Genomic DNA, 18234 nt, shown 5'->3' on the forward strand with positions numbered 1-18234 from the left:
GTGTGTGTGTGTGTGTGTGTGTGTGTGTGTGTGTGTGTGTGTGTGTTTTACGTATATTTTTGTGTGTACCTGCTGAGGGTCAGTCTGCTGACGTGTGTTTGGTGTGAACTTCCTCTGGTTTTGCAGTAGCTGCTGCTGCTGCTGTTGTTGTTGTTGCGGCTGCTGTTGGAGGAGGAGCTGACAAGCCTGAATGGACATTAAAAAAGATGCAAAAGGATGTGAGATCGCAACATAAAGAAAAAAGAATTAAGAGCAATATTTTTGGAAGTTCACTGTACAAGCCAGAAAAAAAGAGAAAAAGTTTGCTTCAAGACCAGTTTTAGGTCACATTTTGTTTTGCATCCTTCACACTGCAAAAGTATTTGAATGGATTTTACGGTTTCAGTGTTATAACAAAAAAAATTAATTTCCTTCTAGCTATTTGGCTACATAATTTCATATATATGCTAACTGTGTCACTCAAATTATGCATGAAAATTAGTCACACATATGAGAAAGTAACAATCAGAGGGAATGACGCCTTGGTAACGGTGGTGTACGAACAGTACAGATCAGATTCTCCAGTGGCTGCGTACAGCCTTGCCTATGCCCTTAGCAGATGTGTGCTGGAGCCCTGCAGTAGCCTTCAGAGACATATAATGCTGCTTCTCACCAGCTGAAACTGGATGTGGGGTGGGTAGATGCTGCTGAGCATTGCAATATGCTGGGGGGACAGCTGCGGAGGGAACACACCTCCCCCAACTCCTGCCACCCCTCCCACACCACCAACTCCCCCCATGTTTCCACTGGGAGGGGGCATCTGCTTCAGCACAGAGCCTGGCACCTAGAGACAGACAGCAGACGGGCACACCTGTTACCAAAGAAACATTTTGCTTTCCTGTAACTATAAGCAAGTACATTAGCTTCTTCCTGATCAACATTCAATCCCTTACATGGTCTCATCAGTTGGTGACAGAGATGCACTGACTGAAAGCTTCATGAAATCTTTTCCAGTCTGAAACACTGATTTTTTTTTTTTTTTGGTAAAAACTAAAACTGACTACATACATAATATTTCTAACTTTTAAAAGAAATTGTAATGTATGGCCATATTAAAAAATTAACCATTTACTAACTCTTATAGTCTCGCTAAGTGCAGGGGGTTACAAGGCTTTTGATCGCTTTCACTTAAATGAGAACGTTAAGCAAGAGTTGCTTATTGTAAAAAATGAGAGATGACTGGACACCAACCAAGTCTACAGACAGATCAGCAGATCTATGAACATGAGGAATGATGTATGCTACATTAGCATATTACTTTTTACTTAAGACTCATTAAGTAATTACATAAGTAATGTATGTATCCATGTATGTATGTATTCTAACCGTACTAAAATGAGCAATGCCAGAAAATGCAGGGCTCTAGAATATGAGTATTTTTTTTACATAACACCAGCTACAAGGCAAATCTGGCTTACAAAGAAAAGTACAGCCTTTACAGTTTCCAAGTTGAAATCATTCTGCATTTGTATCAGCTACATCCGATATAAACAATAAAAACAACATGGCACAAAATGAGAATGGTTTAATGTATGACGCAGATGTCAAACTAAATTTACACCACATAGCCCACTTTGATCTTCAAGTGGGCTAGATCAGTTACTCTCCCCTTTCTAATAGAGTAAAGACATTTAAGTAAACATTTAGTGCCTGAAATGTCTTAATATAAGAAGATGAAGTACAATTTCAAAAACAGGTCTCAGTTTTTCTAAATAATAAATGTGAAAACTTACAGAATAAGTTCTGGTAGCTCATTGCCAAGACTATCCAATATTTAAAACAATAATAATAAACTTATCGTAGGTAGTGGAAAAACAGGAACTTTTCTGTCATTTAAATTTAAATCTATTAGCTATTTACTTTGGTTTCAATGCCAAAGGGGGAGGTCTTTATCAGAAAGAAAAGTTGGAAAACCTTTCCAGTGAGCTGAAATGGAGTCTTTGGAGGGCTGATTCTGGTCCCAAGCCCATATGTTTGGCACCCATAATCTATGAAGTTTCTGCAAAAATTATCAACAAAGAAAAGAAAAAAATTTTAATACCTGAGGTGACAGGAACTGATGAGGCACTTGCGCTCGTATCCCTGGTGACTGGTTTATCTGCGGGATACTTGGCTGATGTCTGGACTGAGCCATTCCTCCACTACTGCCAAAGATATTGTGACCAGCCTGCGATCAAACACAGAAAATTAAATGTCAGATGACCTACAGTGGAGGATGGAGTATGTGAAAATCTTAAAAAAATTAAGCCGAATGTGACAGAAGGTGGATGTAAAACTTTTCATATTTATGAACATCTAATGAAAACAGAAGATTTATACAAGGACTTTAAAGACATTAGGGCAGAAACAAAAGGAGTGATTATCTTACTTGTCTAAAGGGGATAGAGTGGTTGAAGAGGGAATGGGGCTTGTAGACAGAGGGTGGAGAGTACAGAGAGCAAGGACCCTCCTCCCCAAGGCACCCATCCTGATTGATCAAAGGCAATGTCTGTCACAGTGACAGCCAGTGGAAGACCAGTTTTGGTGGTATATTATGGTGTAGGGGAAGTTTGAGGAAAGGAGAAATGAGGCAAATGGAACAGGCAGGAAGAAAAGGTAGAATCACAAGAGGAAAAAATTATGATAAAAGACAACATGTTATCTAGACATGAAAGACACGAGATACAAAAACATGATAATGAGGCATCACCTTGTCATAATAAGCCCCAGCATCCCCAGGTGCTGCCTCTTTGGAACCAGGAGGACGATAAGACACCCCCACACCTCCTCCTCTTCCTCCCTTCCTCATGTCTCCATTGTAATCAGTCATTCCCATGCCTCTTTTATCCATCTCTATTTTCTTCTCCTGGATAGAACCTGAAGTTGGGTCAATGTTTGGGCCACTGGGATCATCATTCTGTCCAACAAAGAAACCCAATTTCACCATCATGAGCACTGCTTTTAACACTCACTGCACAGAACACTATAACGTGTCAAATGTAATTTATGTTAATTTTTAGTATGAATTCCTACCACAACAAGAAGTAAGAACGTTTCTATCTTACCAGCAACCCCATGTTAGAGAACTGTCTGTTAATGGGGCCCATCCATGACTCTCCTCCACCAGCTTTCAATGGGCCCTAAGAGACAAGTACAAGGAGAGCAAAGGAAATGACTTTAAAGATATTTTTTGTTAGAAGAATTCACAATAAAAGCATTCCAATTGTGGGACTAATTCACGTAAGTATGTTTACTCGCCTCTGTCAGTGCGCCCCAGGGCAGCTGTGGCTACAATGTAGCTTGCCATCACCAGTGTGTGAATGTGTGTGTGACTGGGTGAATGACTGAATGTAGTGTAAAGTGCTTTGGGGTCCTTAAGGACTAAGTAAAGGGCTATACAAATACAGGCCATTTACCATTTATTTTAACTCTCCTAAGGAATGTTGACAAGACTAAATGATGGCTAAATAAATATATTTTTAAAAAAAATCATGAAATTACTTCAAATAATTTAATTTTTTTTTTAATATAAAACAGAACCTGTTAAGGACATCTGTCCTTCCACTTAATAATTGATTTTTCCTTTAAAGAGATCAATTTTCCCCAACAGTAACCCACCTTACTGCTGGGCTTCTTCCCACTGTGGCTCTGACCCCAGCCACCATTGCTTCCCTGTCCCCAAGATGACCCACTTCCCTGGGAGCCAGTACTATTCCACATGCCGCCACCTTCCTCCTCATCCTCCCAGCTTGGGTTACGTGATGCTGCCACAGGGCTCTCTTTGTTCCCCCAGCCATCTTGCATAGTCTTTGAACCTGCAGCATAAAAGTTACAAGCCATTATCAGATTATGATTAAAGCCATTAGAAAATGACATTTATATAAATACAAACACTTTAGTTGTGTGTCTACTGCATCATGCATCATAACAAAACCCGGTACAACCAATGCAAACCTCAAAATCAGACTGTATGACTAACACTTGCGATTCATTTCAAAGACGTGGTTTCGTTTAAAACTGATTTTCTGACCAGATTTGATGGGATTTGAAGAAGGGTTTCCCCAGCATGTTGTCTTTCCTCCAGCATCATCAGGGTCTCCCCAACCAGTCGGAGCATCACTAGGCTTCCCCCAAGCTGCTGTGCCATTGTCAACTGTAGGACTAGTTGGGGAAGTGCTCCCCCAGCCTGATGGACCTGCAGATACACATGGGCATGGTTAAGGTGAGAAACAAGAAAGAGGCTTCTTTTAATCAATGTTTATTTGTTTGTTTTTACAGGGGAAGTAAAAAAAAGTAAAAAAGAGTCTACACAAAGGACACTTCTTTGAACAGTTCATGGCTTCATGTGGTCTGGCTCACTGATCCAAAAATCAAAGTGTTTTGTCTGCAACCATACTGGCTTCCGCTATCAGTCAGCAATGACGCTTCACTGCTACTGTGGTTCCACAGTCACGACTGCAAAAACGTCAAGCTGCTGCTTGGTTGACTACGTTCCCATGGCTGAGCTGCTATCTTATAACACTAAACTTCAGTGATGACCTATATAACAGTTGCTCTAGCTGTCCCATTAAAACTGCACATTCAACAGTGGATTTCTGATTTGTTCACTTCATTCAAACAGTGATTTTTGGTGGCAAACTTCAGCTTCTTCAAATTGCTGTTTAAGCAATGAACAAATATCAATTTATACAAAGCAATTATACAGAAAACTGTTTTGTTTTGATTTCAGTACATTTAATATAATTTCCTTGTGTTTAACCACAAGAAAATCTTACTAACCAATGGGATCATTTTTATTCCAAAAAAGATAAAAATAAATCATAGCACAAATCAGACCTTTCTCATTTTCACATTACAATGTGTAACAATGAATAAGGTGTGAACGAGTTCAGCAACTCTGGCTATAAAAAAGACAACAAAAAAAAAACAAAAACAAAAAACAAAACAAAACAAAACAAAAAAAACAACCAACAATACCTGATCTAGTTCACCTAGACACAATGCTTTCAAAGGAAGAAATGTTTCATCACTCATCTAAAGTGAAAACAATGCATTCAGATTAACTGTATCGGCTTTATCTGATCTAAAGCGGTCTGACCTCCACTTCAAGACTTCGCTGCAACAAGGCAACACTTCCTGCACAGAAACCCTGCTTGAGCCACTTGAGAGTTTAAAATCCTCCAGTGTATACAAAATGGTCACCATTCAATTTAAATTTGGGGAAAGATAAAAGTCAAAGGGAACAAAAATCTGCTGAGTCGAGTGGGTGGTGATCAACAATGATGACTGGTATGCACGTGTGCCAGTGTACAAAGACACAAACTAAAGTTAAAGTGGTTTGTGCCAACTGCATTTCCTCAGATTAAAGGCTTTTTCACACCGGGTGCGTAAAATCTATGTGAATATTTTTCTGCATTAAAAATATTTTTCAGGCTCGCCCATTCTTAATGCAGCCAGTCACACCAATAGTGTATTTTCACTAATATGGAAATAATAAAATGATACCATTTTACCTCAGACACACAGCTAAACACACTCGGCTCTCTGAAATTGTGTTCCCAACTCTGCCAAGAAGTGTTCAAACTCGCCTATGACATCCTTTCATACGTAAGAAAGCCGTGATACAGCTTCAACTCCTGGATCAAACCATGAAATTCTCCCTACTCCTGCCTTCCTGTGAGAACTGGATGAACCAAGAATTTGTTTCTTCATTTTCTTGTTTATAAACATCAGGACCAGCTCTTCATCACTTCATGTCAACCTCATTTTTTATTTCAGTCTTTAAAAAAAAAGAATTCTACAAAAATGCAACGCGCTTGGTGTGTATACAGGTTATTTGGCTGGTTCTGATCCGTAGAATTCTGAATTTCGCATTGTTTTTTGCGCAGCACGTTCAGTGAGTAATGTCTTTACGCAGACTTGAGTCTGACCCTGAGGGAGACTAATTCAAAATGCACAAATAATAAACAGTGACAGAAATGATAAGCATGCGGCAGGTTGCATTCAGGTTTGAAAACTATAACTATACCACTAAAAAGTCCTGTTTGGAATCCAGCTATGATTACCAGCAATGATTCTCAATATCTAGGACAGATCAGTTTCCTCCATAAGTTTATCACTGCTCTTTGAGAACATTTTGACATGATGGTGGAAATGCAAACAGTCAGATAAAAGAAATAAACAGAGGTGAACAAGGAGACGAACTGGAACAAGAAATTGATAAAAAAAAAAAATTTATCAGGTATTGTTGTGGATTTGTATGGGTTGAGTTATAGAACTTATGATTACACCCTGGTTAGTTAAATTAAATTTCTAATAACTTACCCATAGCGGAAGACTTCCCAGGTCCAGTGTTGAAGTCTCTGTTACCTCCAAGTGCTGCAGTCTGCCTGCTGGGCTGCTGCTGCACTGGAGGTCCCTGCTGTTGCTGCTGCTGCTGCTGCTGCTGTTGCTGCTGCTGGGCCTGGGCCGGGCCCTGGGCCTGGCCCTGGACTGCATGACCACCGTTCTTATCCCACAGGTTGACCGGTTTGTAATGATCTGGGTCTCCCCATGCTGATGTTCCATCATCTACTTCATTCTTCCGGCTTATGGACTGCGGCGAGGGTTCCTCCCAGCCACTTGGTTCAGATCCACTTCCATCTCCTCCAGGGACACCAGGGATGGGCCCTGAAGTCCAGCCTGAGCTTTGGTTCTGATTCTGGGCTTGAGAGATGAGTTTCCTCCCCCCACCCCCTTGCATAGCCCCTTGGTCCATTGCTTGGTGCAGCTGTGGATGCTGTGATTGTTGCTGTTGCAGTTGTGCCTGTGGGCCTGTGATGGAGCCCGACTGGCTGTTTGGCATCTGGTGCATTTTGTTTCCTCCACTCCAACTTTGTTGGGGTTTGGACCCCATGCCTCCAACAACACCAATACCCCCTCCTCCACTTCCGCCACCACCTGTACCCCCTGCCCCCCAGGTCCTCCGGGGAGCACTTTCACCCCAGTCTCCCCACCCACCCACACCTAAATCCCCACCTGAGTGCCCTCCTCCATTCTTCCTCTCATCTCCCCACCCTCCTCCACCACTGTTTAATTTGGAGTCTTGCTCTCCCCAATTCTTACCTACCCCAGCCTTCTGTTCTGATCCCCACCCACCCCCTCCATTCCCACCCATGTCTTTCCACCCTCCTGTCCCTTTTTCATCCTGACTTCTTCCCCAGCATCCAGTCACAGGGTCACTTTGTTGCCCAAGATCACCCCATCCTCCTTTTTCTCCTCTACTATTGCCTCTGTATTCATCACTACCCCAACCTGTGGCTTCCTGGCAATCCCCAGCCCCCATCCCTCCTCCACCCCAGCCTGTAGCTTTCCCCTGTTGGCTAGGGCCTGGCACTACCCCTGACCCTATAACAGGTCCAGTTGGAGTCACTGGCCCAGATTGTGATACGCCAATATTTCTCATGTTGGGGCCGATAGGTGGTGGGGCTCTCCCAGACAAAGAAGCCCCACTACTGCTACTGTTGCTGCTGCTCTCCCAGCCCTCACCAGAGGACCCAGTGGATGGCACCAGGGAAGGGCTGACCCCTGGAGTCACAGAATCAGTGCTTAATGTCCTAGGTCCACTAGAATATTGAGAAGGACCACCGAGAGAAGGTGGATGTTTTGATGTAGCTGATGAGGATCCACCTTTACTCTGTCCTGCATGTTTATCAATGTTCCATTCTGTGTTTTGGCGGATCTGTGTCTGGCCCCAGCCTGTGTTAGACAGGACCCGAGGATCCAGATCAGAGCGATTTAGCAGGCTCTGTAAGGCAGCTTCTGCATCAACTGCCTGCCGACGTGGTCGGCTGCTATTAGGCGCGCCCCCACTTCTAGAATTTCCACCACTGGACGACGATCCTCCTTGTCCTCCTACACCCTCACCCCATTCTCCCGTTTCACTCTCTCCTTTCTGATTGTCCCAGGCTCTGGTAGTAGTGGTGGCTGTTGAGGAAGAGGAGGAAGCAGTGGGCGGGTTCCCTGCTGTGCTGCCTCCACTACTGCTGCTGTTACTGCTGCAGGCTCCACTCATTCCCTCACCTCCTGGATTCGGTCCACCAACCCCACCAGAGTTTCCACCCCACTCACTACCAGAAATCCCTCTTTCACCACCATCTCCCGATAACCCCCACCCTCCCTGAGATACCCCAGAGGTTTGAGTCATGTTGCCCCCATTTCCAGCACTACCCCAAACATTAACCCCACTTGTGGAACTTGGATAACCCCAACCTGAAGTCCCATTATCCCCTTCTGCAGCTCCAAATACCCCCGTGCAAGTTCCTCCACTCTCCCAACCATCAGTCCTTGAGGCACCCTTTTTGGAGTTAGCTGCAGGGTAAGAAGGCTGGCCTCTCCATGAGGAGACAAGGCTGTGCTCTTCACTCATCCCACTTCCTCCCGCACCATGGTCCATTCCTCCCCCTATCCCTTCTCCCCCCGCAATTTTTGGTCCCGCTGATTTACTATCCCAATTCCCTCCACCCATTTCTCTGTCTCTGGATGGCATTTGGTGAAGTTGGTGCTGATGGGTGTTTGATTGATTCACAGATAAAGATGGGTGACCCCCCAGGACACCGGCTGCCCCTAGGGAAGCAGAGTTGTTGGCAGACCCGCCAGGGCCCTGATGGTGAAAGGAAGACTGACCTCCTTCACCTACAGCAGCGGGGCCATCCTGCTGCACCAGTGCAGGCCAGGCTGAAGGGTTGGCATTTGGATTGAAGTTGGCACCTGGAATCCCACTGCTGCCATCAACGGAGCCACTGGCATCATGGCTCCCTGGCACAGCGGGGGCTTTGGAAAGTGAGGAGGACTGTTGTAGCAGAGGCCCAGCTGCAGTTACTGCAATACCTCCTCCAAGATGACCCTGGGAGGCAGCCGTCACCCACGCTGAACTGCTGGACGACTGCATACATTCATTGGGCAAAGAGAACGAGGAAGTGGGTGAGGATTGGTTGCCAGAGGCACTAATGCTATTCACAGGCATTCCGTTGTTGCCGCTGCTCCCTCCATCACTGCCAGCAATACTAGGCCACTCCTCTAGGTCATTGCCATCAACAATCACCTTCTCCCTGCCCTGAGAGGAGGCCTGGCTGCCTGAGCTTGCCCCCCACATGGAATTTGCATAATTAGAAGTAGTAGTAGAAGCAGCAACTGATGATGAGGTGAGAGCCAATGAGGAGGCTGCTGTGCCGGAATCTGTAAAAGTAAATCCCACAAAAGAGCAACTTTAGACTCTTCATCAGTTTTAAAAAAAAAAAAAAAACCCCACAAAAAACATTAAATAATGCAGTAAATGACCTGTGCTTTGACAGAGCGATGTAGCGCTTGCGGATCAGACAGTGCTTTACAACAGCTGTTTCCAAACATGCAGAGACACACCAGGTGGAGCTTCAAATGTTTACATTTGCTCCAAATGTTTGAGTCAGTCACATCAGACAGGAAACAATTCTGAGAATTCACAGTGAGGAAGCAGACATCTTCTCTGCTCTGTTCACACATGGCCAAGGTAGCACCCTTGACTAATAATACAAACAATACTGGTTTAATCACCCATCTCCTGTTTTCTGCTATGTGAGAAAACCATCTAGATTATGCATTAACTTGATTTTCCTGACATTTCCCAGAATTAATGTGTGACAATAGCCTCTATTTCACAAACACATCACAGGTTGCAGGCCTTCAATGCTTGCCTGCCATCGTGAGTAACTCCTTTTTCAAATAACTCTTTAGCAAGCAGACAGGAGACTACACACCAAAAACACCACCCTGTGATTAGTTGACAAACCCGCTTTAATACTTGTGACCAACAGCATTGTTAACACTTACCTGAAACAGCAGCCATGTTTGCATTGGGGCCATCTCCTCCCACCCCCCCTCCCAGCAGCATGGAGGACAGTGGCGGCTGACCCCTCTTCAGTAGCACTTTATGGTCCTGCTGGCAGCGGAATCGTGGCGGCACTTCTCTCGGCATGTAGCGCGGTGGCTGCTGAGGCGCCTGAGCTCCGCCTCCGCTACTTGCACTGCTGTTTCCAGCAACACTGGAGCCGCCAGCGGTGGAGGAAGAACTGGTGGTGGAGGTGGGCTGTCCGTTGGCCACTGCCAGGCGCTTGGCATTGTTGCCGCCCTGTGATGGGGTGGCAGCACTGCCAGGGCCTGAGGTGGCTGGAGATGGGGAGGCAGAGGGGGTGGGTCCAGGGCTGGGGGAGGCAGAGCTGCTCTGGGTAGCAGAAGACTGGGCAGAAGCTGGCTTAGTCAAGTCTGGCACTACAAGAAGGGCAAGGAGGTGAGGGAGATATTTGTTTAAGCAGGTGCATTTTAAGAATGCAAGTTTTATTTACTTCAAATGTAACCTCTAATCAAGCATTTGCCAGAAATGGATAACAAACTGGACTATAAAACAAAGAAATCGCTGATGCAGATGAATGTGCTCTTGTTTAAAAATTTAAAAAAATGCATCAAGTGTTGTCCAACACATTATTAAGCTAGAGAAATAATGTTACTGTGACTGTGATGCCATCACAATCTTTTTAGACATAGAAATATTGAGGAGCAAACTAATATTTATATCAAACTCCATAAAAATACATCACTGTGCTGCTTACCTTTGTTTTTTTGCTCTGCAACCTAAAATGAAGAGAAGCAGAAAGTCGTGTTAAAATTTAGTTTGTTTTTTGTTTCTTTTTGAGCCAGACAAAGAAAGGAAACTGTTGTTTTTTTAATATTATTAGTCTTTCACTATTCACATAATCTGTCAACATTTAGTCCTCACAAAATTAATGTAACATCTAAGGACATTTAAGGACAAGAGATTTCATTGCAACAAGTTCAACAGCTGCAGTGTTGACTGCAACTCCATAGCTTCAGGAAGCCCAAATTAGCCAAGATCATGAATCAGGTATCTTGTCAAACATAGTTAAATTGTATATACGTGTATACCAAAAATCTGAAATGGCATAATGTAAGATCAAAAATTCAAAATCCAAACTAAATGCTGTTGTTGAACCCACTGACTTAATGTGACAGTTCAAATGTGTCCACCTGAGATAAGAGAGCGCACTGAAGTCACTTTAATAGAACCATACATATATCCATGCAGAACTGCCATTTTAAATGATATGGGTGAATGTGCACATATTTTACTGCCTGCATACTGTGTCAAGATACAAACGTTCATTTGAATTTGAGAATATCTGTCCTAGAGGACATGAAATCTGGTAATACAAACACACTCACCTTCTGAGAGGCTTCCCTTTTCCTTTTTTCGTCTTTTTTCCTTTTCTTGTCTTCCATGAACTACTGCTCCTGTCCTGATGCTCCTTTCTTCTGTAGAAAAAAATAGCAGGCTATTCAAAATTGTAATTTTGTATCAACTATATTAGAACAAGCAACAGTTTGTTTTCATATTTTCTAGATTTTTCCTGTAAACCAAATTTATTCCTCAAGGGGAAAAAAAAAGAAAACATTTAATTCTAACTCCATATCAGACACAATCTCTGTCACTACACTTCCACTGGACAATTGGATAAACGGACCTTTAGGTCCTGTAGGTCCAATCAGTTAAGCTTGATTGACTGGACCTAAATATCCAGGAACCCATAACAGATAAACTGAAAGTTTGAAATCTAGATTTGTTTTTGAGACAGTGTGCTGGCAGTTACAAATCCAGAATCATACTCTTTACTGGCTTTAAATAAATAAAATAAGAATTTAAAAAAAAAAAGCATATTTCAGCTACAGCAAAGAGTGCATTGTCATTAGGATTCCCCATAGCTCCTCTATGATCCCTAGAGCAGGATGTCAGGGACAAGCTAAACATGGTATTGTTAGATTTTTCAGTTTGAAGATGGAACAGCTGAGCTATACTACGATTTTTAAAAGAAACGAATGGTTTATACTGTTTATTTAACAGGGTGATAGAAATGTCATTCATTTCTATTAGAGCGGAACCAGGGAAGCGCCCGTAAATGCGCAAAATGTAAATCATGTATGCATTACAATATGGCAATAACCGCAACATTAGCATGTCTGGGTTCATGTTAGCACGTTAAAACACAAGTCGTTAGTTTTCTCCTTTAAAGGGGCTCGTTTAAAGAAAAACCCAAGCAATCTGGTATGCTTCGGCTGCCTCGGTCTTATGTTGGTTTCGTTTTTGCTTCGTGTCGTTAACACTTCCATAAAGCAGGATTCCTACATTTGGGGACAGCGACCTGTCATCGTCCCTGAAGCATTTATGATCTCAGGCCAGAAGTATCAGAAAGCCAGACATCATCACGATGTTATTTCAATCTGTCAGATCTGCAGTATAGTAAACCTTATCCAGCAGCTTATGCGTGACATACCTGTCAACGTTATTCCAAGCTCACCAGCATTCGGCAGCTAGCCCCACAGCACAAAAAGGTTTGAGTTTTGAGCTTAAATGGAAAGGCATATTCAAAAACCGAAGACACGGGTGAATAAATCCGCTTTAGCTGAAATAGTCAGACACATTCATCCTCGCCCCTTCAGGTTTACACAAGCGGCAAGTTCAGCAGCTGCTGCTGATAAAATATTTCGTCGAGGCTAACGTTAAGGAGGGGTTCAGACTAAAATACGTGGACACGGTGCACAGCAGACATTAACGAGTTCAAACCAACGCAAGTTCAGTAACTGCTCTATTAAGTGTACACAACGTTCTTGAACAGCAAACACATAAGAGGGCCAAATACCCAGCTCAGCTAACGCAGTGCCAAAAATACTGCTAAAACGGCGCTAATGCTACCGAACATTAGCCAGATAAGCTAAGGTAGCATTATCCAGTGACAGCAGCAATTACAAGTAGCCAGGTTAATGGCGCTAGCTTGGTTTGCAAGCGCCGTGGCATGGCATTCCATTAAGATGCAGCCCACTCGCATGCATTCAAACAACGTCCCAGTGCAACGCCGAGAAATGTAAAAAATTCACCCACTTACCTCGGGAATCACATATGAAGATACGCTAGCGTGCTAGCTAGCTTAGCTAAAGTGCTTCAGTGCGATTTTTTTCTAGCTTTTTGAGGCATTCGTCGAGGCTACAAGAACAGCGACGCCTGAGCGGAGAATCAAGTAAAGTGTCAGAAAATGAAAATACACGCGTAATAACGTACTGGTTCGTGAGCACTACCGTTATAATAGTGTAAACCCTAATGTGCAGAAGAATTTAAATTCAAAGCGCTGTGGAGTCAGTCGGGTGACGGGCGGCCATTTTGCTGCTCAGCATGAAGCGTCTCCAATGACCAGCCTGTAGCAGCTGCGTGGAAGCCCTCTGACTGGCTGGCTTCTGCCTGGAGGGATGCATAAAACAGGCTATTTGACCTCCATAAACTTCGGACAGTCAACTTATTGCTTATTTCGTAAGGGCTGCTTACAACTTTCTCTTCATAGCATGAGTCAGAGAAAAAGGGGAACGAGGAAAAGGAAAAACGAGGATGCCTCTGCAGGAGTAAAGGAGGGCGAGGACACCGAGGAGAGAGGACACAGGAAGAACATCCGCGCAACTAAGAAGTACATTGGAGCTCATGTTGGCATTCAAGGTAGGGCCTAATGTCGTCTTCTTGGAACCCTTTAAGATAAACACACTTACTTACACTTGTGTGACGTCACGTCCACAGGTGGGATATGGAAAGCCGTGGAGTCCTGTACAGAGATGGGTGGCAGCAGTTTCGCCCTGTTCCTGGGCTCCCAGCGATCGTGGAAGAGGCCTGCATTGGACCATACAGCTGCAGCAAAGTTTCAGGAGCTGTGTTCCCAACAGGGGTTTGACCCAGCTCATATCTTGCCTCATGGTTCCTACCTGATGAACTGTGGATCTCCTAAAGAGGGTCCGTCAGACACTGATTATTGTCTACCATTCCTTTCATGCCTAGTTATCTCTTATTATACTTTGCAGAATTATTCTCCGTTTTGGTCTAACCTGCATGCCATGTTTTCAACTAGATGTGTTTGAAAAGAGCCAGGCCATGCTGGTGGACGAGCTCAGCCGCTGCAACCTCCTGGGTCTCAGCCTCTATAACTTCCACCCCGGCTCCTCCCTGGGTACCATCACCACTGAGCAGTGTGTGGACAAGATTGCAAGCGCCATCAATTATGCTCACCAGCAAACACCATCAGTGGTTACAGGTACAGAGGGCCGCCAGAGCACCTGAAACAACCAGCAGTGTGTATCTACCTTGTAGTCATTGCCTTTTTGATGAAACCCATATGCAGAGACACTGCCAGAGGTAATAATAAAACTCATAGACTCCATCTAAAAGATGGGCATAGGTTCCCAGTCTGAAAAGTGAAGCCAGTGCGTTCTTTCTAATAACCAACAGGGGGCAGCAACTCTGGTTGCAGAAATTATGGTTTCATGAATAAGACAACAACTGAAAAGTCCAAGTTCCCAGTCGAAACTTTTTTGTGGAACGCCCCTTCAGCTCTGATTTCCCACTTGGAAAATTGAAGCAGACCAACATGCCCTGAGTTGGCAATCCAAGATGGCGGCACTGAACATAAAAAAACAATAAAACTATATAAACGTTTAATCTGTACTGCCACTGTACAGAGCACTGATCAGGCTAAAGAAAAGTATTAGCCATTATTGTCAGTGAAACCTGAATGGCCCCACATGGCTAGGAACCAAAACAAATCCTGTTTTTCCCAGCTTTTTCTGGATCTGACTCTGATCTCTGACCTCAGCAGGCACTATACCAGTGGGTTTATAGCTGGTTTGAAGTCTTATTTAAATACAGCATGAAGCTCATATTATAGAAAATGCATATGAAGGAGCACAAAATTGGGTAGACCTTAGTGTGGGCCTGTGGCAAGTAACTACCGTATGAACTTGCTCACCTGGTTTTCAAAACAGAAAGAACCCAATAGCATAGCAACAAAGCTCAGCCAGAGGTTTCATAACAAGACTTTACTAATTAATGACGCCATAGTGATTGTATCCATCTTTTATAAACAAAATAAATAAATTTCATAAAGCACTTCTTTATTGTATTTGGTTCTAAATCCTGTGCTGTCCAGCAGAGGACTATAAATCATTGCCGTAAAGGTCAGTAGCTGCTCTGGCATACTGTAAACCAATTAGCAGTGCATGTCAATCTTACTAAATGTCCTATCCTCCCCGTTTCTAAAAGATGAGTTTTTAAGCCAAAGTACAAAAGGGAGGTAAACAATGTAGCAAAGAACCAGTTGTCAAAAACTCAGTGATTTATGCCTTAATACACAAAAGTGCTCCATCAAGCCTGTGTGGGTGGGCAGGGAAAGGCGTATGTACGTTTTTGTGTACACTCCAGTTATACATCTGGTCTCTGGTGAATACATATTACCGAAAGGCTTGACTAAACAGATATGCCTTTAGCAGACTTTTTAAAAGGAATCTACTGAATCTGCAAACCTTTAGAGTGGAGGCAGCACATTCCACACCAGCAAAGCCTAAAAAAACGTGATCACCCAGAGGACTGTTTGTGGCGACGCTTGTAGCATAGAGGTAGTAGAGTCAGGTCGGAGTTTTTCTAACACAAGAATCCAAAGAATCCCTACACAAAATATAACTTCATGTTGTTAAGCTTTCTGTTAGTGGACTAAATCTCTTTATATATAGTTATTCTATACACTCAGTAAAACCTTTATTAGATAATCCATGCTACTGTGGGGCTGGACCCACTTTTGCCTTTAGAACTGCCTTAAGTTTTTGTAGCACAGTTTCATCAAGGTGCTGGAAACATTATGGTCTATACTGACATGATAGCATCACACAGTTGCTGCAGATTTGTCAGAGTCACATGGGAATCTCTTGTTCTACCAAAGGTACTTTTTTTAGCTTCACATCTGGTGACTGTGAATTGAGTACAGTACCAACAATAAAAAAAAAAAAAAAAATTCAGACCCTACCTCCAAACTCATCAGACCAAGTAATGTTTCTCCACTCTCCTGTTGTGTAGTTTTGGTGAGCTGATTTTTAACCGTAGCCTCAGTTTTCTACTCTTAGCTCAGAGGAGTGGGACCCATTCTGGTCTTCTGCTGTTGTAGCCCATCTACTTCAAGATTTGATGTGTTTTGTGTTTGTGCTCTTCTGCATATCATGGTTGTAACAAGTGGTTATTTAAATTACCTTTGCATGTCTATCATCTCAGAGCAGTCTTACCCTTTTCCTCTGACTTCTGGCATCAACAAGGAATTGACACCCAATTGATATTTTTTCTTTTTCGGACGGTTCTCTGTAAACGATAGAAGCGGGAAAATCCTAGAAAATCATCAGTTTCTATAATATTTAGACCAGCCCAACAATGCGACATTCCAGGTCACTTAAATCACCTTTTTTTTAATTTTTTTTTTTTTTTAAATTCTCCCTGCATGGAGTTGCTGCCATGTGACTAATTAGATGCATATCTAATAAAGTGCCTGATGACTGGATTTTGATGCCTATCAACAGGAATGATGTTTGCATGGCACGTCTGTTAAATACAAAGCCATTTGAACTTTGCCTGACATTTTAATGTTAACGAAAGTTTGACATTAATGCCAGTGCAACTTTCAGTGGTTAGAGCTGTCACCTCCCATCAAGAAAGTCTGGGGTTCGACCCTGCTGATTGACTGGGTGCTCTTGCTCTCCAACTTTCTCCCACAGTACAAAGGTACGATGTCATGTTAGCTGTTCTGCGTTTGATAGGTTTAGATGTGAGCATAGGTAGCACATTGTGTGGCGTGATGGACGCAACCAAGAGTGTACCTGGGCCTTTTACTTGTTGACACCTGGGGTAAACTGTACAGCAGAATACAACAGCAAAAGCTGCGTTCAGACTCTGTTTGAAGAGATAACGACAGAGAAATATTACAAATGTATGAGTGTGTCATATTAAAAACCTTTTTTATTCTTTCTTTGTCTCTCGCTCTCCGGGCTTTCTGTGTGGTCAGTGTTAGAGAACATGAGTGGCCAAGGCAGTACGGTGGGCGGCAAGTTTTGTGAGCTAAAGAGCATCATAGACAGAGTGAGAGACCAGACCAGAGTAGGAGTATGTCTGGATACCTGCCATGCATTTGCAGCAGGTGAGTGAAACCTGATAGCAGCCTGTTAACCTCAAATTTGTTTTCTGTCCAACAGGGCTGTGATACCTTAAAATATTGAACCTGGCATAAGACCTGAGAGTTTCTTTCTGTGCTCAATTGTTGTTTTATGTCTCGTCTTGGGAGGATACGACCTTGCTGCAGAGGGAGGCGTGAAGGCCATGCTGGATGAGTTTGACCAAGAAGTGGGGCTCCACTACCTCAAGGCCATTCATCTTAATGACTCCAAAGGTATAGCCAGGGCATAGAGACAGAAAAATCACACATGCAAGTCTCTAGTTGTCTTTCCTTATTCTTTCTGTGTAACCTGAAGGTAAACTTGGCTGTAACCTGGATCGGCATGAAGATATCGGTAAAGGTCACATTGGAATCTCTGCATTTCAAGAAATTGTCAATGAGCCCAGGCTGGACAACGTCCCTCTGATCCTGGAGACACCCGGACGGTGAGATGGTTGTAGAAACTGTGGGTTTGTTTGTTGTATATGGTAATGTATTTTATTCAGCTGCTCATCCTGTTTTCAGGTTCCTCTTTAACATGGCTGCTATGTTCTTCCCCACAGGCCTGGATTTGAATACGCTGAGCAGATTGATCTTCTCCATTCCCTGTGTGAGAAAAAGTGAGAAAAGCACTACTGATGAGTCGGCACTGATAAACTGAACTCTGCAAACGCACTGTTAGCTGTGAAGAGAAGAGTTGTTGTTTTTTTTTTGTTTTTTTTTGTCTAGTACCAAAGTGGAGGAGTGACCTGTTGTGTTATCTCTAAACACTGTCATATTATTAGTCGTTCACCACATGAACAGTTTCTCCAAATTACAAACTTCATCTTTGAATGCGAGTTAAATAAAGGTGATGTTGGAAGTTTTTATATGGCGTGGGGAGGAGTATTGTTCCGAGTGAGCCTTTAGGGGGCAGCAGAAACACACAAATGTAACCCAAACCTAACGACACTTTGGTTTCAAAGGGTGCAGGTAGAATAAGTGTGAGGAAATGGTTTGCACATTTATATTGTTTTTATAGTACACAAGAGGTTTGTTTTTAACTTTACGCAAAAAGAATTTAAAAAAATTGCTGATAAGTGAAACAAACTGAATTAAACGGAGGAAACAAATTATTGATCAAAAGGTAAAT

At 43.2% G+C, this 18234-nt stretch overlaps 2 protein-coding genes across 4 annotated transcripts in view; one reads left to right on the forward strand and one right to left on the reverse strand.

Annotated features, from left to right (window-relative positions):
- The window catches only part of tnrc6b (trinucleotide repeat containing adaptor 6B), a 21588-nt gene extending 8475 nt beyond the window's left edge, over window positions 1–13113 (reverse strand). Inside the window, exons 1-13 of one of the 3 annotated variants that reach the window (XM_014337489.2) lie at window positions 12987–13113; window positions 11272–11361; window positions 10641–10662; window positions 9865–10302; window positions 6343–9234; window positions 4049–4213; window positions 3637–3833; window positions 3084–3158; window positions 2729–2935; window positions 2408–2527; window positions 2081–2206; window positions 653–823; window positions 70–186 (exon numbers count right to left, since the gene is read on the reverse strand). In XM_014337489.2, the coding sequence (XP_014192975.1) occupies window positions 70–186; window positions 653–823; window positions 2081–2206; window positions 2408–2527; window positions 2729–2935; window positions 3084–3158; window positions 3637–3833; window positions 4049–4213; window positions 6343–9234; window positions 9865–10302; window positions 10641–10662; window positions 11272–11328 (4587 nt within the window). In that variant the 5' untranslated portion in view covers window positions 11329–11361; window positions 12987–13113. Of the gene's footprint in view, window positions 1–69; window positions 187–652; window positions 824–2080; window positions 2207–2407; window positions 2528–2728; window positions 2936–3083; window positions 3159–3636; window positions 3834–4048; window positions 4214–6342; window positions 9235–9864; window positions 10303–10640; window positions 10663–11271; window positions 11362–12377; window positions 12490–12986 lie in introns of those variants that run through there. The other 2 variants (XM_042225714.1, XM_005934396.2) reach the window with 2 other exon arrangements.
- Window positions 13114–13344: 231 nt separating this feature from the next.
- si:ch211-141o9.10 (probable endonuclease 4) lies at window positions 13345–17969 on the forward strand. The gene is made up of 7 exons (XM_005934395.3): window positions 13345–13585; window positions 13664–13873; window positions 13989–14171; window positions 16956–17087; window positions 17232–17336; window positions 17419–17548; window positions 17666–17969. Exons 1-7 carry the CDS (start codon window positions 13345–13347, stop codon window positions 17724–17726), a joined length of 1062 nt encoding a protein of 353 aa, XP_005934457.1. The 3' UTR covers window positions 17727–17969.
- Window positions 17970–18234: the final 265 nt, after the last annotated feature.

Source organism: Haplochromis burtoni, unplaced genomic scaffold (assembly GCF_018398535.1).
Source record: "Haplochromis burtoni strain Fernald_Lab_line unplaced genomic scaffold, NCSU_Asbu1 Contig_180, whole genome shotgun sequence".
Lineage (NCBI taxonomy): Eukaryota > Metazoa > Chordata > Actinopteri > Cichliformes > Cichlidae > Haplochromis > Haplochromis burtoni.

Coding starts and splice junctions, on each gene's coding strand:
- si:ch211-141o9.10 (XM_005934395.3), top strand. CDS start 13,345: ATGCATAAAACAGGCTATTTGACCTCCATAAACTTCGGACAGTCAACT. Junction 13,586..13,663: donor AGCTCATGTTGGCATTCAAG/GTAGGGCCTAAT, acceptor TCACGTCCACAG/GTGGGATATGGAAAGCCGTG. Junction 13,874..13,988: donor CTGTGGATCTCCTAAAGAGG/GTCCGTCAGACA, acceptor GTTTTCAACTAG/ATGTGTTTGAAAAGAGCCAG.